Source organism: Pteropus alecto, unplaced genomic scaffold (genome assembly GCF_000325575.1).
Source record: "Pteropus alecto unplaced genomic scaffold, ASM32557v1 scaffold8, whole genome shotgun sequence".
In the NCBI taxonomy this organism is placed as follows: Eukaryota; Metazoa; Chordata; class Mammalia; order Chiroptera; family Pteropodidae; genus Pteropus; species Pteropus alecto.
In genome coordinates this window covers 7,790,562-7,813,869 of record NW_006494609.1, presented here as the reverse complement: position 1 = coordinate 7,813,869, position 23,308 = coordinate 7,790,562, and the positions used below count along the sequence as shown (strand labels likewise).

General features: G+C 37.3%; 1 protein-coding gene and 1 long non-coding RNA gene across 6 annotated transcripts in view; one reads left to right on the top strand and one right to left on the bottom strand.

The window, feature by feature from the left end:
- TSHR (thyroid stimulating hormone receptor) overlaps positions 1-23,308 on the bottom strand; it is a 101,184-nt gene that overhangs the window by 6,518 nt on the left and 71,358 nt on the right. For all 5 annotated transcript variants that reach the window (XM_015599787.2, XM_025042120.1, XM_006925497.3 and 2 more), the window contains one exon: positions 14,138-14,215. In XM_015599787.2, the coding sequence (XP_015455273.1) occupies positions 14,138-14,215 (78 nt within the window). The remainder of the gene's footprint in view (positions 1-14,137; positions 14,216-23,308) is intronic.
- Positions 1-23,308, top strand: part of LOC112473674 — a 103,664-nt gene that overhangs the window by 13,971 nt on the left and 66,385 nt on the right. The window lies entirely within an intron of this gene.

Here is a 23,308-nt window from a genome sequence, read left to right as displayed (position 1 = left end):
TGGATATTTAAACTAATATCTCTCATTTTTTTATCAGTTAAAATATTTGCTAAATATTCCTTATATTGTTATATTTTATATTTTTTTGCAATTACATTTAAAAATATTTATTATAGTTATTAGTGTCTGATTAGCAAGTAAATTCCAATATTTACAACTTCTTCCTCAGCATCACTGTAATTGGATTTAGCTGGGATTTACATTCTCAGATTCAAGGCTATTAGAACTTGCTATTCCATTTTTATAAACATGAAGCTCGTGCATTAACTGCATTCTCACCACAGAACTGTGATTCTTAAGGAAGGGTGCCACGTTTGCTATTTTGTTTTACATTTAATTTAAAAATTCCATAATTCAGCATTTCTCAGACTTAACTGGTAGTAAGAATTACCCTTGATGTTTGTTCCTGTATGATTCCGAGGCTATTTTTTAACATTAAGAAAGTACGTTTGAGAAATTGGCACAAACGAACAACTTGCAATTAGGGACAGAGTTGAGGGATTTTGGAACCAAACTTAAGCACAGTGGTGAAGTACATGAAGCTGGACTTTGCTCTCCTGCCTCATTTGTCCTTATGATGCATCTCTTTCTCTGTTAGTCATGCTGTCTTCAAGGTGTGGCCATCTTTCTGCCCCCAGTTTTCTGGAAGCAACTTATATGTCTCTTTATCAAGTGATGTTTTCATGTCAGTGTTGGATACACTGATTGTGTGTGTTCATCTGAGTCTATATTTTCAAGTAATGTGTTTGCATTTTAATATCTATTTCTTGGTAAAACATTTTAATAACCATTCCAGTAATTGTGTGACAAAACACCTCAAAACGAAGTGGCATCAAACAACAACCTTTTTACTATAAGCATAGCTTTTGTGGGTCAGGGATTTGATCAGGGCATGGTGAGGATGGCTTGTCTCTGCTCTGTGATGTCTGGGGCTCATCTGGGAAGACTTGAAGGCTGGGGTGACTCAATGGCTGGGGGCTGGATTATTTGCAGGTGCAGTGCCAGGACTGAGATGATTCAAAGCTGAGCTCAGCTGGGAGTGATGACGTGGTCTCTCCACGTGGCTTCAGTTTCTCACATCATGGCAGCCAGTTTCTGAGTGAGGGCATCCTGAGCGGGAGCATCTGAAGAGATAATGTTTCAAGAGAACTGGTAGATTCAAAGGCAGGGGACATATAACCCACTTCTCAATAGGAGGAGTGTCAAAGAATGTGATGCCTAATTTTAAAACTGCCATAGTGATCTCAGTGGTTGGGATATCGTTGAGGCAGATATTTGGTGAAAGCTGGTAGCTCGCCATCCTACAAATCAGTATTTCTGGTTCAAGCACCCCCCTGGACAAGCATCAGAAGCACCTGCAATTCAGACTCCTGACCCACACCCCAAGCCAACTGAATTATAATTTCTGATGGTGGGGCCCAGGAATCTACATTATTTAAGATGCTCTCTAGGTAATTCAGAATCTCATCTCTATTCTCAGCATTTTTATGAAGCAGGTGGACACTAAAGTTAAGACAAAGAAACAAGGCATGTTGTGTCCAAAGACTGCAAACCAAGAGCAGAACCATCACCGTAATCTGAATTCAGAGTTCTTAGGTTCAGCGTCCTAGAAGCTTTTCTCTACCTCATACCTTCAGGTCTCTGCAGTCTTTGAACCCAGACCTAGGTGCAGCAACCCTCCTGGGGCTCATTTTGGAATCTGGGAGGAGGAATCGATTTTATGGTTTGTGTGAGCATCTGCAATGAGCGTATCCCAGGTGGCTTCTAGTTGGGTCTCAATGAGGCTGAATTGGGAGGGTGCCTGGGCAGACATGGAGAAAGCAGGTGTTGGAAATATTTATAAACTTATGACAGAAACCTCTGCCACATAATGGGTCCTTGGCATATAGAAGGTGTTCAGTGAATGTTAATTCTCTCCTTGCCTCAATTTGGAGTTTAATGAGCTCAAGTGAGAAGCAAAGAACTCAGCAAATACAACTCTAGTCCAGATCTTGACTTATATAGCCAATTGCTTATTTGATCTCTTCACCTGGATGCCTCACACATCTCTAATCTAACAGGTCCACCCCAAATTTAGCTTTTGATCTCCTCACCCCCACCTCGACCTGCTCCTCCTCCACTTAATCTAGCAAGAGAACTGTGGATTTGAACTCTACAAGACTCTTGAATACATGTATTTGCATCTCCACCGTAAGCTCTCTAGTTCAAGCTAACATCATCTCTTGCTGCAATAGCTTCCTGGTTGATTACCCTTAATCTCTTCCAGTCCATTCTTTATACAGCAGCCAAAATAGTCATAAAACATCAGTGGAGTAAGGCCACTCTCCTGCTCACAGCCTTCCCAATGTACCATGAAAAATATCTACGCTTCCTACTGTGCCCTTCAGGGTCCTACAGATCTGGACCTTGTCTTTTTCTCTAACCTCATCTCAGTGGCCTAAGGCCACTTACAACCCAAATTAGAATCTATTTGAATTCATCTTACTACCCACTGGCTTGAGCCCAATTTAAAGGTTCTAAATTATCTATTAAGTCTGCTGCTCCTAAAATGCTCTGAGGTACTGCTGTCTTCAGGGCCTGCTTTGAAGAAAGCTGCTCCAGGTGAAGGTTCCTCCACTCACACTACTTCAGTCAAGTAAGGGGAACAATTACTTTTCCCTGGTTTTTTGGATTTGACCTCCCTTGCAGAGATCTGATTTTAATCAGACCATCTGGGTGTCATCAGAAAGGGAGGAAGGGGCTCCTGTATACCACCCAATGAATGTAGCCCTGCCTATCCGCTCAAAATATCCCAGTAGAATGTTTCTTCCCTCCAAGTCTACTGGTATTTCTTTATTTCCTGAATTTTGTCCAAACTCTTCCAGGGCTCGCATCCTCATAGTCTCTCTTGCCCTTGCCATAACTATTTATGATAAAATGCAATTGGGCTAAACCCCCTGATCAGATATCAGCTGAGATGTTTATAGGTCTCCTGTCTCATGGTTCTCATTATTACCACCTTAATTTAGGTCTGGATTGTATTTCACCTGAGTTTTGCAAAAACTTCCTGACTGGTCTCCCAGAAATTCTACTAATCCCACCTTCATATTTAGGACAGAATGTTCTTTCCAAAACCTGGATCTCATCATATTGCTTCCCAGTTTGAAACTCACGATTCCTTCAATGTCTACAGAATGAGGTCGCAGCTTCTTAGAAGAGTATCCCCGCTTCACCCCAGTGAGAGTCTCTTTCTGAATCCCGTGCCATCTTTCTTGATTTTTTCCCCTCATTTTGCTGGAACACATTTTCTTAGAAAAGCCATATGAGGGATGTATTTTCTGAGTCCTTGAAAGTAACTGCCAATTTGTACTTCCCTTTACCTTTTCACCCAGCCCCCTTATTTCCCTCCCATTAAATTCAGTCTACCTGGATTGGAATCCTAGCTTCCGCACTTCCCATCAGTCACAGTAAACTATGCGCCTCAGTTTCCTTAGCTTGGGTTTGTTGAACAGTAACTGACACTGTGTTCTCAATAAATATTAGCTATTATTATCATTATTGTTATAGAAATGAAACATCTTCTCAGATTTATCTTAGGTCACTAATTGTTGCTTTGTTAAAAAATTTTTTCCATTCTCTGCAACGTCTTTGATCCCTTCAGGCTCATTTCCCTCCCCCACACCCCAACACATCTGTTTATCTCAATTTCGATCTTTCGTGTCAGAAGCTTTCATTGGCTGGTGATCTTTGGTGGCACATTCATGCTTAAGAGTGAGGCACTGAAAATCTGATTGGGAGCTTGTCCACTGGCAGACTTTGCTTTAGGACAGTTGTGTAGGGAGCTGGCCATTATGCTGTTGGATCTTAAAATGCCAATGTGGAGGTCTTTTTTAGAGTTTTTCATCATCTGCAGGACAAAAAAAACCCTTAAATCTCCAGCCTAGAAGGGAAGTGCTTGGCTGCTGGCATTTTGCATGAATGGGGTAGAAGGTTCACGTTTTCCAGCCATAGACCTTTAAGAAATTCTTCTGTTTTTAGCCTCATGTCTAGTTCTTGCCACATGCCACACCCATCGCCTCTAAATCCCATACCCTTTAGGGGTTCTGTAGGGCAAAACAGCTGCCTCTCTATGCTCCCTGTGGATACTCTAAGTTTCACCTTCCTTCTCCTCTGCCTTTTTCTCTTAAGAATTCTGTAGTTCTCAGTGTGCCCTCACCTGTCCTCTTTGTCCTTGTGGGTTTATATATACTAAAAATTCCTTTTCCATCTTTTTATGGGCATCTCAAGAGGCAGAGGAAATAAAAGCTTATGTTTAAAGCATCATCTTTAACTTTTAATCACTCCTTCATTTAGCACATAGAACTGTGCAAGAGATTAGAACAAATACTTTTTGAGTGCTGAGCCACACTAGACAGTCTCCTAACTCTGGAATTGGTGGAGAGAGAGCCTCAGTCTGAAGAAATCCCCAAATTCAATAAGGCGGGGCTCATTTTAAGTTATTTGAGGATATATCTTTTCTCATTCATCTAAATTTTTATCTGATCACTTTGAATTCAGTTTCCTAATAGCGTGTCTCCTTTTCCAAAATAACGACTTCAAAATATAGTTAAAATTTTTAATTTTGTTTTCAGAGTGAAAAGAACATGGAGAGTAGCTATCAGCAGTTAAGGGATCTGAATTCATTTATGAATGTAGCCTTATGGATGGAAAGCCACAAGCTGGAGGGTCTCCTTCTCTCTTATTGACTCTGGCACTTTCCACAAAGAGGTCATTAAGCAGTGGGCACTAAGCTTCATGAGAATTTGTCTCTCTATCAAGTATTTACTCACAAAACAGAATGCAGCTGAGTGAGCCTGGCAGCCGGTTTAAAGTCTAATTGTCCAGGTCATGGGAACCATCTCAAGTTAAAGGTCTAATGAAACTAACAGGACCTGAATTCAGAGAGAGTGAGTCCTACAGGGTTATATACAGGCAAAAATATCATGAAATTTTATGATGCCAGGAAATAAAAAAGAGCCAACCGATATTTAATGTCAGACGAATAAGTAGATATGGAGTTGAAGGGATATTTTAAAATTATAAATATTTCAATATATAGCTCTAAAAGACAAAGAACCTCTTTAAAATAAAAGAACACCTAAAAATGATAACCTTTTAAAGTCATCAAATATTTAATCAGTGTTCTGAAGGAGGCCAGGTAGCTGTCTCATTGGAGTCAGGATCTATGTATTGCAGCTGATTGATGTATATTTTAGGTATCTTTTAATGTACAGGCTCAAGAAATGTTTTAAGATAGCAGAAACTATAGCATATTTAAATGCCGATCTAGTATCACCCATCTATTGTTTTGGCTTGAAATTATTCATCAAATATTTAATGAATTTCTGATATGTTTGAGGCATTGTATAAGGTACTGGAGTTACAAGAGTGGGAACAATAGACAAAAATCTCTTCTCCCATTGCGTTACATACCAGTGGAGGGAGACAGTGCAAATAAGTAAGTAAATGTCTGGAATGTCTAGCATGTCAGATGGTGATAAGCATCATGGAGAAAAATAAATCAGGAAAGTGAGATGAAGAGCAGCTTGCAAATTTAAATATGGACTTCAGGGAAGACCTGAATGAGAAGCTTACGTTTTAGCAAAACCTTGAAGTTTTTGCTAACTTGAAAGAGGATGTGCCCTGGATACTGGAAAGAGCCTTGCAGGTTGAGAAAACAGCTAGCGCACAATCCCGAAGGTGAGAACATGGCTGGGGGCACCTATTCAGCGTGGTAGGACAAGAAGAATGAGGAGGAAAGAAGTAGCCGGGATTAGAGATAACGGCTGCTGGGTGGGGGACAGACGGGGGAGGTCTTCGAAGGCTATTTGTGAGGACTAACTGTTTTTTTGAGTAAGATGATAAAGAACTGGATGGTTTTATGTATAAATTTAAGAAAATGACCAAGCAAAGTTGGAGAATTATAACACATGCAGGAATAATCATACATGAAAGAGTTTGACGTGGTGTGCAAGAAGAGGTGGTTTCTGAGTTAGTGCTGGTTCCACATATTAACACCACCACTGTGGCCAGTTGACCTTGGGGACTTACCTGATCTCTGCACATCAGTTTTCTCATTTGTTAAGTAGGGATAATAATACCTACTACTGACTAATTAAAAAGGTGTAAGGTGATATACTATCTGTAAAGAACCTAATACATAGCTAAAGCTCAAAAATGCCTGCCATTATTAATAAGAAAATGCTTGTCTAAAGATTCAGATGATCCTAAATTACCAACCTTTTCTTGAAAGTCTTTGTGTATAAACAAAATTGCTTTGTAACTCAGATATAACTGTTATCCTTTTTTTCCCCCCTCTTGAGATTGCACAATTACACCTTTTTTTTTTAAGCCTATAGCTTCCATGACCTATAAAATCTCATGGAGTTTATTGCCTTAGCATAATGGATCCTACAATGAAAAACTCCGCATGTACTATAATTAGGGGAGGTCTCAACTCTGCCACACAGTAATGAAAGGGAATGATGACGATTTATTGCCAATACTCAGATGCTGAAACAGAAATATATCCTCATCAATGCTAAATCATTCCCCCCTTCATAACTCCCTACATACATACAAAATGACCGTCACCATAAGGGCAAAAGGACCAGCCTCAATGCTATCTGTGAAAAATGAAAACTCCACTTAAAAAAAAAAAGTGTTTATTTCTTTTAGACTCAGAAGCAGAACGTAATTAACAAAATGGATTTCAGAGACTTGGCAGAGATAGTGTGTCAGAATGAAAATCCTTAACTACCTTATTTCCTTCCACTTGTTCCAAGAGTGAAACTCTCAGAAGAGTCAAAGAATTTAGTACTCATCCGTATTTACTAGGGAAGAATTGAAAACCGATTCATGTGTTTATATTTGTGGGTTATTTATTGAAAAATTTAATCCCAGGTTGATTTACCCTCCTATCGGTTAGACTATCGGCAGCATCTTTTAGTTCATTGTAGGGTCATGAGTAAAACTTGCTATACAGCAGAGTATGATTTTTGCCTTACCTGTTTGGCCCTATGCAATGTCAGTGCTCTCCTCTTGTCACGCAAATAATTGAGACTTGATAAGGGTGATGGGTGAAACACCCAGAAATGATGGGAGTAGCGTTAGAGAGATCAGAATCCTTTGGGGGTGATAGGATGAAATAAAATAATTTAAATAAAAATGCATGACACTGAGCCTAGTGGGCACTCACTAAATAGAAGGCTTATTTATACTTAAAGTTGCAAAGAAAAAAACTGTGTTCTTGTTTTTTTTTGTTCTGAAGATCATCACTGTTGAGGGCTCCTGGCTAAAGAATGATGCTTAGTTAACAAAACTGTTCAGAATTTATATGGTTTAGAAAAAAATACACACATTATTTTCCTAGGATTCAGACTCAGCAAATATTCTTTTATGTTCTACCTGTTTTGATGAAAGTAAAAAACTCTTACTTAAACAATTGACATTAACAAAACCATGTTACAAGAAACAGTTAATGGATTTGTGGATTATTCTTTCTTAGAGATGAAAAGTCATTCTAGTTTACTTTTAGGCTTTGCATAGATATGAAAACATTTACTGAATTCCCTGATGTCAGATGCATGATCATTTGAGGCCATTGTTCTAGGATAGTGGCTTTTAGTGCTTTGAAGAACTACTATTTGAAAGGAAAAACTTTTGAGGATGATAGTAGTGGCACTTTTAGTCAATTGAAGGATCACGAAGGTTTATATGACTTTGAGGAGCTAGACAATAACTCCATCATCTCTCTCCTATCCAGAGTCAGCCCCCTAGTTGGGGAACGCTCTGCAAATTTCTCAGTAGTTACAAAAAGTAACTCTATCATTATAGATTGCTGTGACTTAAAGTATTAATCGTTTTTCTCATATTGGTGGCTCTAATAGTAAGAGACACTACTGATCCAAATAAATCTGGATTTGGGGGGGAATCAATTATCCTGAGTTGTTGACACAACTTCTCTGGTCCAAAGATTCCTAAGGTTGAAGTTCACCATCCTTGTTTTCAGCAAGAAGCCAGCAAGAACATGATTCTGGAAAGGTAATGGTCTGTTCTTTCTCTTCAAATTCTTCTATGACCTTCCTCAAAGCTCTCATAGACTCCAAGAAATGGTCACAGCCTCTCTCCTTTGCTGTACCTCTGAGGACGTGGGTATGTGACTTAGGAAGGATGGCCTGCTTTGGTTGCTTCTTCAGCAACTTGGCTTCTTTGCCTTGAGTCTGGCTTGGTGCCCAAGCTGGGCACTGTAAGAGGTCTGTTTAACTTTGCAATTTATTTCACAGTCTGTGAGCAGAGCAGCCTAGCAGGCAAACCTCCTCTGGTTTACACCCCTAGGAGGTTCCCTTCCTCTCCAGACAGCTGCTCCCAAAGCTCTGCTCAGCAAACACAGAAAGGAGGACAAGGAACTCCAGGCTGATTAGGTCTTTGGGCTCAATTTCCCTCTGCCCCGAGGGAGGTCCAGTGTCTGCCAAATAGCCAGGAGGTACAGACGAGCAGCCCAGGCGCAGTGGCTGAGAGTAGGCAGAGGCGAAGTAAAGAAAGCATGGGGTGAGTTGAAGAGGGCCATACACTATAAAGGGTTATGCAGCTGTTACTAATATTTCTGCAGTAACCCTTCGGTGGGTCACCTTACCTGCTGAGTTAGGTCGTGTTCCCCACAATACGATTTCAACACAACACACTTTTCAGACATTATTCTTGGACCCAAATTATGTCTTCTTTCCTTGCCTTGCCTTCCCTTCTCTTCTCTTCTCTTCCCTTTCTTTCCTTCCTTCCTTCCTTCCTTCCTTCCTTCCTTCCTTCCTTCCTTCCTTCCTTCCTTCCTCCCTTCCTCCCTTCCTCCCTTCCTCCCTTCCTCCCTTCCTCCCTTCCTCCCTTCCTCCCTTCCTCCCTTCCTCTCTTCTTCCCTTCCTCCCTCCTTCTCTTTTTGTTCTTTGAATACATCTTATATTTTCCTGTTGACTTGCCTTTTGCTCTTTCTTTCATAACTCTGTCTTTGTTTTAATTCTATCCCTCATCTGAAGCCCATCTCCAGTATTACCTCCTTAAATGAGGCTTTTGCTGGTTACAGAAATGGTAACAAGATTCTCTAAGTATCTCTTATGGCTCTTTTTACACCGAACTTATAGTATAGTTATTTATTCACATTTCTCCTGAATTCGATTGTAACCTCTGTAAAAGCAAAGGCTGTGTCTTATCCTTCTAACTTTCATGGAGTTCAGTAGGTGCTCAGTAAAATGCCTATAGAACAGGATAAACTAGGGATGGAGGAGGGTTGGTAGTTAGAACAAAAACTGATTTTATTTAGGCCAAAAATTTTACCTAGGACCACAACTCAAAAATAAAAAGACAAACGAGTCAATTTAAAAAAATGAGTAAGATATCTGAACAGACACTTGACAAAAGAAAATATACAAGTGGCTAATAAGTACATGAAAAGATGCTCAACATGGTAAATAATCAGGGAAACACAAAGTAAAGCTACTTTACACTTATTAGAATGGCTAGAATAAAAAGGTTGACAATACAGTGGGTTGGCCAGTATGAAGCTGTCATACTTCGCTAGTGTGAATAGAAAATGGGACAACTATTGTGGAAAACAGCTTGTCAGTATTTCCTATAAAGTTAAATAGACATTTATCCTGTGATCTGACAATTTTACCCCTAGATTTTTACACTAGAAAAATAATGATATGGAGTTGTCTATGGAAAACTTAGTAGCATGAGGGAAGTCTCTAGGTGATGAAAATTTTCTAAGTCTTGACTGGGGTAGGGTGACATAGTTTTGCTAAAACTCATCAAACTGTACACTTGAAAACTGTGCATATTATTGTATATAAATTATACCTCTACAACAAAAAATAATTTTGCTGATCAACCTACAAAATTATGCATTGAAAATACCTGTGGACTTTAGGCATGCCCAAAATACCCTGCCACAATTTTTCAGCTGTCTAATAGTAGGAACTTATGATCATTAAGAGTCAAAAAGAAAACCAAAAGGCTTATTTTTCTGTAAACCAAAATAGTAGTCCATGACCCTTAGATTTTCAAATTTGATCAACTAATAGCAACAAAAGTTAAATTTGAAGTTTATTTTTATTAATACATGTATGTAAACTCAAGGGTATTATCACAGAGATTTCTTCTACTTAGGAGATACTGAAAATAGTAAGGGGAACAATTATAATATAGAAATTTCAACAGTAAGTTAAATGCTTATTACTGTGGGTTACATAATTAGGCCTTAGAGAACTCTGGTTATTATGGAAGGCATTGCATTTCAGTGTGTTCTTTCCTTTGGGATTATAAACATCAAGAGCTTCTCTTTCAAAATAAGATTAACAGAAAACAAGATAATAAAAAATTGAAAGTATAAAAATAGAAAATGAGGTTGCATATCTTGATTTAAAAAATCAATAAGTAAAAAATGTTATTAAATGAAATTTAAAAAGGCTTTTATAAAAAAAGATTAGAGAATAGCTCTCACTTAAGATGTTGCTTTTATTTTAAATTAGGTTTTTTGAGAGGTGATATCTTTTTTGAAAAGTGGTAAAGTAAGTTGGCAAGTTTGACTGTTTATTTTGTCAACTGTTAGAGATGACTGTATTCTTTCATAAATACCTTTATGAAGCAGAAATACATATGCCATCCAATTCTCTTTTCTTTAGGTCGAGTTTAAGATTTTCCACCTTTGGCTTTGACTTGAAATCACAATCAAATTTGATATTTGATATTTGATATTTAGTTACATTTTATCAAATATTTATTGAGTACTTGCTGTCTTCTCATTTGAAGTGGGGGGATTACAAAAAATATAAGACATAGTCCATTTCCTTTAGGATCTTAAAAACTAGTTATGGGGAAAAGATATGTGGGACATTAAGTAATGAAATTTTTGACAAAAGTTCAAGGCGAGAATTAAAGTAATAGCATAGGCAACACTTTTAAGATAACAACTGTGGTTGAAATTTGGACGAGACTGGACTCTTCTTCGTTTATTTCTTGCTTTCCTTCTACTGGCCTCTCAAATGCTGCCATCTCCATTGTCCTCTCTTCCTAACACTTTGTGCTTTCTTTTTAAATTTAATTTTAATTTTTATTAAAATAATGTATGGACCTATTTTTTAAAAAGCAAATAACACTGGAAGCTTGATAAAACACACAGCAGGTCCCTGAGCAGCCCCTCTCTGCAGTCTGTTTTCTGACTATCCAGAAGCAACCACTCTCAACTTCTGGTATTCTTTTCATAATTTAAATATTTCTTGATTTATTTGTTTTCGATTCACCCGCTGACTCCCTACTATGGATGATAAAGACTTAGCTCTTGTCCATCACCCTTCACACCTCTCCACTCTCCTGAAATAGTTTTAGGACATATTTGGTTGAACCCATATTCAGTATTTTGGTTATTACAATTCTGCATATTGTAATTATTTTCCTTGCTTGTGTGACTTTTTTTGTTTGTTTTGTCATAAGATGTCTGTCTCTCTCTCTTTTTGAATTAATGTATCTTGGTTTGAGTGGGCTTCTTGCTAAGTCTTGCCGATGCTCTGAAGTTCTATAAAACGCCTCTCAAACCAGTTTTTCATATAGTCAATCTTGTCAGATAATCTATTGATCCCTTTTTATTTCTACAACTTTCCCTCAGAGCCCTCTGTCCTTTAGCTTTGATGTAGGTGTCTTTTTCTCAAGATTTCCAGGACCTCTCTTTTTGGTCATCCTGGGAATTTCATTTGTTTCTTTCCTGTGTTGATTGCTGCTTCTGAATTCTTCATTGTTCCCTTTCTTAGTAGAATTGGAAGGGACCGAGGCGTGAGGTGTGGGGAAGGCAGGGGAGATTTGGAGGCTCTTGTCATCTAGACTAGTGCTACTTAAAGTGTGGTGCCCATTGGCTAACTGTTTCTTACGAGTCCTTGATAACGTAAGAAGCTCGTACTGGAATGTAAGCCAACTACTTCACTAAACTCACTGCTCAGTTTAAGCAACTTTGCTCTCATGGGAAGACTTTCTCCATGAAGGAAGCTGTGCTTTGATGTACATTCCAGGCAAGCCATTCACCTTATAGTGGACCCATACTTTGAGCTATTCTGGTCTACACCATTGGTCTTCAAATTCTTTCAATAGCATGTAAATATAAGTAAAAAAATATTTGAGTATGTACCTTTAATATGTGTATATTTATGAGCTCTATAAACATATCACTGTAATACCATGTTATGTACATTATGAAAGGCACTAAATGTACATTTAAAAAGATAAGATGAAAATAAGTAATATTTTAAAAACTATTTCACTAAAGTGAAAGCAATTATCTAAAGTGAAAATTATTAAATATACTTCACTATTTTTGAAAATCATTGTATAACCCTTTCTGATATAGCTATTCAGAGGTCAGCTTCTTATTCAATTTATTTCAGTTTTGGTTTACATGGCTGTCTCAATGAACAAAGTTACCTCAAAAAGATAGATGATTACAAATAGACTAGGGCAGGCTTGACTGTACTTATTAAATTAGGATTCTCATCTTTCAATCTGCTTCAGTAATTAAATACATGTTTTTATTGAAATTCATATTCTTGAATGTCAATCAGTTATTTTGCAAACTAATCTGAGGTGTTTTATTTTCTTATTTTATACACATGGATATAAAACCCATTTCAGCTCTTAATGGGAAAGATTTAAAAACAAGTTAAAATTTAATTTCTGATCTTAACAAAATAGGATTTTTATAAGCGACAGTCACAATTTTCAGCAAGAACATCACATTACATGGGAAAATGTTTCTAAATACCTGTTTCTAAAGGCTCTTTCCAAATCACAAGTTTCTTTAGAAAAGCAACAACTTTCCTCATGCATTGGGGAAATATCATCTTTATCTTGAAAAAATAGTTAAAGATGTCTTTAAAAAATGTATTTCAGGTTAAAAAAGTCACAGAAAAGCTCGACAGATTTTTTTCGCTTGTCTTTTTGTAAAAAGAAAAATGCATAATACTTTTAAGTACTTTGCCATTAGTTAACAATGAACCCCCATGTGGCACAGTAGATTTTTAGCATCACTTTTATATGTAGCCTATGTATTAAGAGAATAAGGCCATAAATCTATGTAGGTGGGCGCATTCAATCTAAAAGTGAAGTAAAATTATTAAAAGTGAAGTAAAATTATTAAAAGTGAAAGAGCGAGGATAAGTCCTTGAGACTGTGGATCACCCACTGTTTCCTTGGGATGCATCCATTCATTCCCTACCTGACTCTTGAGGGATAGAGGTCATCGATATATAAAATATTAGTAAAACAATTTGTTCTCATTTTTAAAAACATAAATGTATATTTATGTTTTAAAATTTTAAAAAATATTTAAATAATATTTTATTTCTTAAAATAAGAAATTATTAGAATATTTCTTTTTGTCTCTGCTGGATTGTCCTGTGCTGTGTTCCATTTTGGCAAAGACTTGACTAAATGCTCAATGATGAGATTCTAAACTAAGGCAAAACCAAGGGGAGGGAGGAGACAGCATTAATAAAGAGGCCGAGGGAGACACACTTGACAAAACTTGATTACCAATTGAATGTGGAAATGTAAATCAGAGGAAATGCAAAAATAGGTACTTTTGCCCATGCTGTTTTTAAAAGTGTTTACATTCCGTCTTCCCTAATGATGATGAGTTCTTCCGAAACAGTCATTTAAACTCTTCCTTCTTTGTGCCAGGCATTGTGCAATGCAAATTCACATATATTTCCTGTGCAAACTAGGGTGCCTTCCACCTATTTGTAGACCTCATGTCTTAGAATTTTATAAACAGCAGCTGTTCAAAATATCTGGTTTTTTTTTTCCCCATGAGAGTGACTCCACAAATGTCCACACCAAGGTGGCTGCCTGATCAGGCATCAGGATGGCACAGTGGAATGTGGAGACTTCTGAATATCAAACAGCAAGGACTTTATTCCAAATAGTAATCTATACTGCCGGGCAGAAAAGTACTAGCAGAAGTCTCTTTTCAAGACAATTACATTCCCTACCCACGGACATCGGCTGTTCCTCTTAATGCCCCCCTCCCTTCCAGGAAAAGAAAAGAAGAAAAAGACTGAAATGTTCTTTCATATGTTTTACTCACAGCAAGGTCGGTCCACTGTATACTCCTCCAAATGCATCTTTGTCAATAACTGTCAGGTATTTATTCTTGTTCAGGTAACTTGAGAAAGAGAGAGAGAGAGAGAGAATAAATTAGGTGAGGTTAAGCAAATTAATGCAAATACCAAAATTATACATGAGCGTGGTCCCCCACAGCTATTAACTGGTTTTTAAGAATTTGGAAATTAAAGAATTACCTTCTTTTGGCTTAAGTACTCAAAACATTCTAGGTTTCAATTGTGCAAAGTTTATATATATTAATTATGGTAGAAGTCTTTGAAAGTGAGCTTGTTTATGATCTAGTTTGCATATCTAATTTTACAAAAGTTGCCTAATTACCTATTTACCTGGCCAGTGGCAATTGTATTTTCCAATCCTCTTCAATACCAACTAATTTAATTTTTTCTCAGTATTGATCATATTCCCATTTTCTTTCGAAGACTGGGCTACAACCAGGAACAGAATGAAGGTGGTGAAGGTGGTGGGTCAGGTGATGCAGACTCTCAGAGATTCAAATCTCTTCTTTAGGACAGGGTTACCAGATTTAGCAAATAACAATACACCTCAGACCAACAATGAATAATTTTTTAGTATAAGTATTTCCCACGTAATTTTTGAAACAGTTATTATACTAGAAATTCTTTGTTATTTATCTGAAATTTGAACTGAATTGGGTGGCCTGTATTTTCTCTGACAATCTCGTTTGGTAGGGGCAGGTTATGCAGATAAGATGGCAGAGTATATCCTTTATGGAGGAAGTATATTGATCTTTCCATTTTGAAAACACATTGGGCATTTGAGGGTAAAGTATCTTTGAAGCAATTTAAGTCACAAAGTGATTCTATTTTCTTAATACAAAGTGATTCTGAAATAAAAGTACTTCCAAATGGATAAAAGCTTCCAAAGATTTTGAAACTGGTTCCTCACCTCCCTAGCTTTTTTAGAGAACAAATTTGTCCTAAAAGAAACAAAGTGCATATATATCCTCATTATAAGTGATCTCAATTTACACGTGTTTAGAATAACCACATAACCTAGTCAGTTCTAGAATTAGTGAGTGGTAACCTGTTGATGCAAAATAAATACAGCAGAGACCCCTTAGGAGGTCTGCTTAGATATGAATAATGTTCGCATCATTCTGTTTATGGTGTTTGCTTTTCATGATGGAAAATTCTCAAGGATGATGGTTAATGATAATAGTGTAACATGAGGACTTTCGGTCGGAAGGATTCCTGTCCCAGAGCCCTCACGGAGAAACTTCTTAGTTAAGAGGCTGTTCTTCTCTTTCTCTGACTCAGCTGAGGAGAGGGAGGGCGCCTTCATTGGTGGCTGACTTGAGGGGAGGCGGCCCCTGATGCTGTTCAGAAGGCAAAGGCAGGAGCAGTGCTTCCCGAGGTTCCGGCCCTCAGCCTCGCCTGCTCCAGCAGCTCCAGTCTTCTGTCAAGAATGCAACTTACTTAGAATAAGAGATGGCAGCCTCAGAGCTGGAGGTGGGTCTTTACGGGAGCAGTTGGAGGAAGAAGAGTTTACCAACCACCAATGAAGTCTTCCTCTCCTGGGCGGGATGAGAGATTAACCAAATGACAAGTACGTACTTCAACTCCACACGATGACAGCTTATAAATTGATATAGATTTTGTGATTCTTTGCATTTTTTTCTCAAAATAAGGTTAAGAACCTCCTAAAGTAGCCACTACCAGTTTTCCTAACTGCACTCTTTACTTCCTTCACAGCATTATCACAACATGCAATTATCTTTCTTTTTAAATTTGTTTACTTGTTCCTCTTCTGTCTACTCAGTCAGAATATAAGCTCTCTGTCCTATTTGTTGCTGTACCACTAGTGCCAAGTTCAATGCCCCTCTAACTATTTGTTGAATGAATGTGTAAAAGAGTAAATAAAAAAATCGATGCACCTGTCTTCCAAAATAATAAGGTAGGCGATGCTAAACTCTTAGGGGGACACACATGATTGTTTTATGGGAAAAAATAATGGAAACTGAAAGACTAGAAGACTCAGTATATGGTGTGGTAGCCGACTGACTTTTTGATGGCTGCGACAGGACAGCTGGCTTACAATGCTACAAGGGCATGGTCCAGACATAGCCTCTTTGGCGGGGTTGGACACCAAGCCTCCAGGGCATTGTTAAGTCTGAAATGGAGGGGTCAGTTAATCTCATATATGTACAAAGCCCGGCTAAGGTGATAGAGCAGCTAAACTGTGTGCCTTCTGGATGAATAACTATCACCTAAGGCTCTGAATCATTTGATCTTTGTTTGATTCTCCTTCAACCCACTGTGTCCATGTCAGTGATAGCTAGAGCAGGCAAGAGCCACCTTGGAGAAAACAACAACCAGAGAGAAGCTCTTGAACATGATTTTGTAGAAAGACGGCTAAATTCAGTGTGATTACGGCGCTGGCTCATGTCTCCTTTTGTATTCTTTGGGCCATGCCGCTTGCTGATCGATCACATTCTGTTCCCAGACTGCTGAAAATCAAGTAACGACTGGTGACCTCATCTCAGTTTGTCCTCACCATCTCCAGCTGCTGCGAGTGAAAATCGGCTTGCTCTAATCATTAGAAACTGTAGAACTAAATAATTGCTTGTCCAATTCTGCAGTGTTTTCATCTGTTATTCAATATGTCCCCAAGGATAAGGAGTCTGGTTGATAAGCACTGCAGTTTACCAGAAACACTGTAGAAGATTTCATACTGGGAAAGCCAGCCAGAGTCCAGGAGGGGAGAAAAAGGATGGAGGGAGGGCGCAGTCAACTTGAACGGAGATGAACTAGGTCTTGAGGGAGGCTGTGTTCTCTAAAACCAACATGGTTATTTGGACACTTTACCTCTTAGAGATAATTAGATGCTTAAAAATGAAACTATCACTGCCATAGTAGTATGGAGGGCTGCCTTATTTAGCTTTTAACCTTGAGTTCAGATTGCTGATACTACCTTCCATCTAAGGGGGTAGGAAGGGAAAACACATCCACAGAAGCTTTAATAGCCAGAAGGAAAGTGCTTCCATCAGCTCCATTTATCACATGATGTTTACTGGGAATGTTGTTAAACTGATTTCCTTGACCATGACTTAGCTTTATTCCTCTGGAATCCACATTCTGTAAACCAGCTTGAGTAAGTCGATCACAAATCTTGGTAGGCTATATGGGTAACTACTTCAAGCAATAATTATTTTATAAGGGTGTAATCGTTTATACTATCTGCTGCAAGGACAAGATGAACATAAATGAACTTAAAATGGAATAGAAAGTCTTGGAGTCAGAGGTGAAAGGAAAGACTTCTTGAAATTTAGGATTTCTAAATGCAAATACTGGGAAGCGCTTATGAGAAAGTAAGTGATGTTTCCTTTAAAAATAATAATATAGACACTGCTACGTGTGTGTTTTCAATGCCTTTTCATTGTTTGGAGGACTTATCCTTCTTTGAGAATTTCCTGGAAGAGATGAAGTTCTTCCTAGAAAAGATATGTCAGATTTTTCATATGGTGGGGGATTGTTAAGAAACCCTGCCTTGATTTAAGTGATTGTATCTCACAGTTAAGGAAGAACATCATGGTCAGGAAAATGAAGATGGTCAGGAATGAGCTGGAGAAAAATAGCCAATCAAAGAATTCAGTAATATAATTCCAATATTATTCAGTATTATTAGTTCCAATATGGCTCACATCCTGCCCCAATTGGACTCACTCTTGGCACATAGCAGCCATTCAGTAAAAACACGCTGGGAGAATAAATGGAAGTCCAGTTGCTTGGTAACTCCTAGCTAGACTACATAACCCTCTATATTATGTTTAGATGAGGAAGTGACTTATATCAGAGGGAGGAGTATGACACTGTGGCAAGGAAAGCTGTGGTCACTGCTGAGCTTTGTTTTCTGGGGAGTTTTAGAACACATTTCAGCTCCAAGATGGAATTTCGGCCTGTATATCCATAATCCCTTTAGAGGACGGTTGGGCTGGGACCTGTTTAAGTTAAGACTCTTCTGGGAACACTTTGGTGGAGAGCAGTGTTTCTCTCCCACGCATTCGTTATTTGGAAAATTAAAGGGAACCCTGCTCAGTCTTCATTGCTCTATGGAAATCCTTTTGGTAGCAGAAATCAGGACACCTGTCTGTAAACAGTCGCAAGTGAGAAAATGCTCAAGCTTTCAATAGGCAGAGGGAAAAGCCAGCCTGGGAGCATATCCTACAAGCTGTTCAAATACTTACCAATGAGAAATAATAGCCTGCTTAATCCCGTAATTTTCTCTATCATTGTCTTTTTTCCCAGTGCTCAAAGCTGCAGTGTTTTGCTTCTAATCAGCGAATATGTGATGCTAATTAGCATTTGAGTTGTGTTGATTTCTCTGTTTATAACGATTAGTGTTTTGGTACATTTTTAGCACATCGAAATGATATTTTTTTCCTTACTCAAGTGTTTACTATCAGATAGTAGCTAGTTACTAGAGTTTGACAATAGAAAATACGATACAGAGAATTAGACATTTTGAGATAAGGAGCAAGGAGCGTATTCCCACACCAGACTGCGTGGAGAGGATGGAAAAGACGTTCCAAAGAATGAATGTGTGACTTGTGACTGAGAGCAGTTCAACTTCTGTTGAACAAAGGATGCTTGTGTTTTTATTAATTTTACCTCTGAGTGATGACAGTGCGCTTGGTTCCATGTGAAATCACAAGACCATGTGCTTTTACACATCTGTCATAATTTTAGTGAACTTTTAACTAATTACCCAACTGTTGTGGAGGCATCAATACTTGTTCTCAATATGGAATTTGTCCAACTTGGCTGCAATTGTATTCTTCAGTTACACTAACAAAAATGGGTCTAAATGAGGTCAAATCTGCTAATTTCAGTAAATTGGCATGAAGTGGATGATGGGGAATAATTCTTCTTTTGGATGACATATTGTTTAAATTCAAACTTAAAGATATTTGAACACGCTTGTTGAAAATTTACCAAATTGCTAACATGCTTACATGCAATCTTTTAACACTATTAGAATAATTATAGGATTTGGATGTGCTTACATTAGTTTAAAATCACAATTAGCATCGAGACCAGAGGTATCAGTCCTATGTTAAAATCACAAAGTGAATATAATTTCATTACTACTATGGAAACTTGACATCTACCTTCGCCATCTACAGCTCAACCCTTATCTTCCCACTCCTCCTTATCATGATCATCTTGATTTTACCTTGGATTTACATGATACCTTTTACTGAAGTGCTTAGAGCTAAGAAAAATTTCTATCAATCAGTAATCAGAAATTTAGGTAGAATGATGAATAGATAGAATATTGCTTTATAATAGGAGCAAAGATTGAAGTTTGGATTCAAAATACTGATTGGAACAAAAAAAGATCTTTGTTTTCTATTATGATTGGATCTGAATTTTTAAACGCAAAAATATTTCTATCCAGATACTTCTCATCTTTATCTCATGTTTGCCCATTATCCATTACCAGGAATTGAGAGAAACAGATCACATATTTCATCACATGATTGTCATCCTCACGGAATACTTTCACCTAGACCAGAGGTTCACAAACTATGACCATCCAGTCAAATTTTGCTTGCTGACTGTTTTTGTAAATAAAGTTTTATTAGAACACAGCCATGCTCATTTTTTATGTACTATCTATGTCTGCTCTCATGTTATGTTGGCAAAGTTGAGTAGCTGCCACTAGGATCATATGGCTCACAAAGCCCCAAATATTTACTATCTGGCCCTTTCCAGAAAATGCTTGCTAAACTCTGATCTAGTCTTTTAAAAATCAAGAAACAAATGATTCTTAATTAAGAAATATTTCTCTCTCTTCAATAAATGGCATTGAGAAAACTGGACAGATACATGCAAAAAAATGAAACTGGACCACTTTCTTATACTGGACCACTTTCTTATACCATATATAAGAATATGTGGTATAAATGAAACTGGACCACTTTCTTATACCACATATAAGAATAAAGTCAAAATTGATTAAAGTCTTAAATGTAAGACCTGAAACCATAAAACTTCTAGAAGAAAACATAGGCAGTAAACTCTCTGATATTGCTATTAGTAATTTTTTTTTTTCCTGATGTATCTCCTCAGACAAGGGAAACAAAAGAAAAAATAAACGAACTGGACTACATCAAACTAAAAAGTTTTTACATGGAAAAGGAAACCATCAACAAAATGAAAAGACAACCTATTGAATGGGAGAAGATATTTGCCTCTGATACATCTGACAAGGGGTTAATATCCAAAATTTATAAAGAACTCATACAACTCAACAACAACAAACAATCTGATTAAAAAATGGGCAGAAGACCTGAATAGGTATTTCTCCAAAGACGAAATACAGATGGCCCATAGACATACAAAAAGATGCTCAAGGTCACTAATCATCAGAGAAATGCAGATTGAAACCACAATGAGATAATACCTCACACCTGTCAGAATAGCTAACATCAATAAATCAAAAAACAACAAATGTTGGCGAGGATGTGGAGAAAAGGAAATCCTCATACACTGTTTGGGATTACAAATTGGTGCAGCCACTATTGAAAAGTTTGGAGATTTCTCAAAACATTAAAAAAATAGAAATACATTTTGACCTAGCAATTGCACTTCTGGGTATTTATCCAAAGAAAACCAAAACACTAATTTGTGAAGATCTATGTACCCCTATATCCATGGCAGTGCTTGATTCACAATAGCCAAGATATAGAAACAACCTAAGTGCACATCAATAGACAATGGGATAAAGTTATGGTACATATATACAATGGAATGTTATTCAGCTATAAAAAATTGAAATCTTATAAGTTTTAATAACATGGAGAGACATAGAGGGTATCATGCTGAATAGAATAAGTCAGACAAAAGTAAATACCATATGATTTCACTTATAAGTAGAATATAAGAAAGAAAAGAAGTGAACAAACTAAATAAAAACAGACTCACAGATACAGAGAACAAACTGGTGATTGCCAGAGGGGAGGGGATTTGGGGGACTGGGTGAAAAAGGTGAAGAGATGAAGAAATAGTTAGAAATTAGTAGTTACAAAACAGTCACAAGGACATAGAGTACAGCACAAGAAATATGGTCAATATTATTATAATGGCTGTATGTAGAGCCAGATGGGTGCCAGAGCAATCATAGGGATCACTTCATTATTTATATACATGTAACCATTGTACTATATACTTGAAACTAATATAAAAAAAGAAATATTTCCCACACTTATCAAACTCCTATAAATAACCTTAATATTTTACATAAAAGCCATGTTTTTTTTTTTTTTTTTAAAGTACATTAAAAAAAAAGCCATGTGTTCACTTTGGGCTTCAAATGTAAACGTGACTACTGGGCCAGAGGATTGCTGTAGGTACTCCATAGCATCAGTTCCTGACTTTTGCTTTGCATAGGACATACCAGGGGAGATTTTTAAATACCCAGTGACCTGGCTACACCTACACCGATGAACCAGAATGTCTTGTAGTAAAACCTAGGCATCGGCGCTTTCAAATCTCTTCAGGTGATTCAGATTTGCAGCTAATATTGTGAATCATTGCTCTGTAGACTTTAAGGTCTGAATTTTATACCCCAAATCTATGTCCCTAAAGAAAAGATAACTGAGAGTTATTTAGGGTGATATCTTACAATGACTAAAGATGGCAGGATAAAGAAACAAATAATTTAAAGCATAGATCCTAATCTTAGGCTTAAAAATCCTTTGCTTGTGGAAAAATAAAAGTTTTAGAAATGAATTACCCTATATCCAAAGTTGGTTTCTGGTCCTTTTTCTCATCCAGCATCCTGGAAAGGCAGTTTTGGTTTAGGCAAGAGTCAGCTGGATACACCGAATTCAGGAGCCATATTGTGAGCTCTGGTTGAAGATTTCTTCACTATTCCTACCTCTGCCCTTGCTAGTGTGATTCTCTGTTGCCTTAATAATAACCTCTTGATGTTCCCAATGCCTAGAACAGTGTGATGGTCTTTTGAAATCTTTATACCCTAAGTATCTATAAACTGTCATAATTATTTTAAGGAGTCTCAATACCTCCACTTCATTTATAGAAAATTTGAATTGAGAAGTTCATTTTCCTAAGGTCAAGGGTTTCTGAGAATAGTTGAATCAAAGAGGAAAATATTTGGTTAGATTCATGTAATGTCAAAATTAAATGCTAATAATTTAAAAAACATGTGCTAAGTCAGGGGAAACCATACTTATATCTTCAGAAAGGAGGCCAATGCTATTAGGTATTTAGTGTTCAGTTATTTAGTGCACAGCACCTGGCTCATTGTAGGTGCTCAGTCAATATGTTGAAAATAAATGAAGCATTGTGTAAGATTCATACCACAAAGTTAAGTTGGAAGTGGGGTCTCTCCAACACGAAAATAAATTTGATGTATAAGTATTCATATTACTCTACTGATTCTTTTTAGGTTTCCCCTATAATTATGTATTTTAAAAAATGACTAAAATTAACCTGAATGAGCCCATAACCAGACAATCTAAAGAAAGGTACTCTCTTTATTTTGATGCAGACTACTAGGAAACCTAAAAGCCTGGCAAAGAGTGAGACCCCACTTCAAACAAACTGAGAAAGCCATGCCAAGGTTTACTGATTTAAAAACTTATTAGCATTTATTCTTTAAAAATGGATTTATACCAGAACCCACCACTTAACCCCAAAACCAGAACAACATCACTAAACATGTGGGTTTTTTGTTCGTTTGTTTTGCATTGAGTTATGTAGGTTATGTAGGTTATTTACCTACTGCATATGATTATGTAGGTTATTTACCTACTTCAAGCATGGTCAATGGGTGAGAAGCATCAGCATCACCTGGGATCTTGTTAGAAATGCAGAATCCTGGGCATACCCCAGATCTACCATATCAGAATCTTTAATTTAACAAGATCCTCCAGATGATTTATATGCTCATTAAAGTTTGGGAAGTACTGTATGATATAACAGATTTAGAAGCATAAGCCCTCAGATTTTGTAGTGATCATTTCTAGAATATATAATAACTATTCATAAAATGTTTAAGGGAAAAAAAAGAATCACAAAAATGAGTGGGCAACAAAGTTGTCAAGCATGAACAGATAAATTTTCTAACAAGCAAATAGAACTTCTGG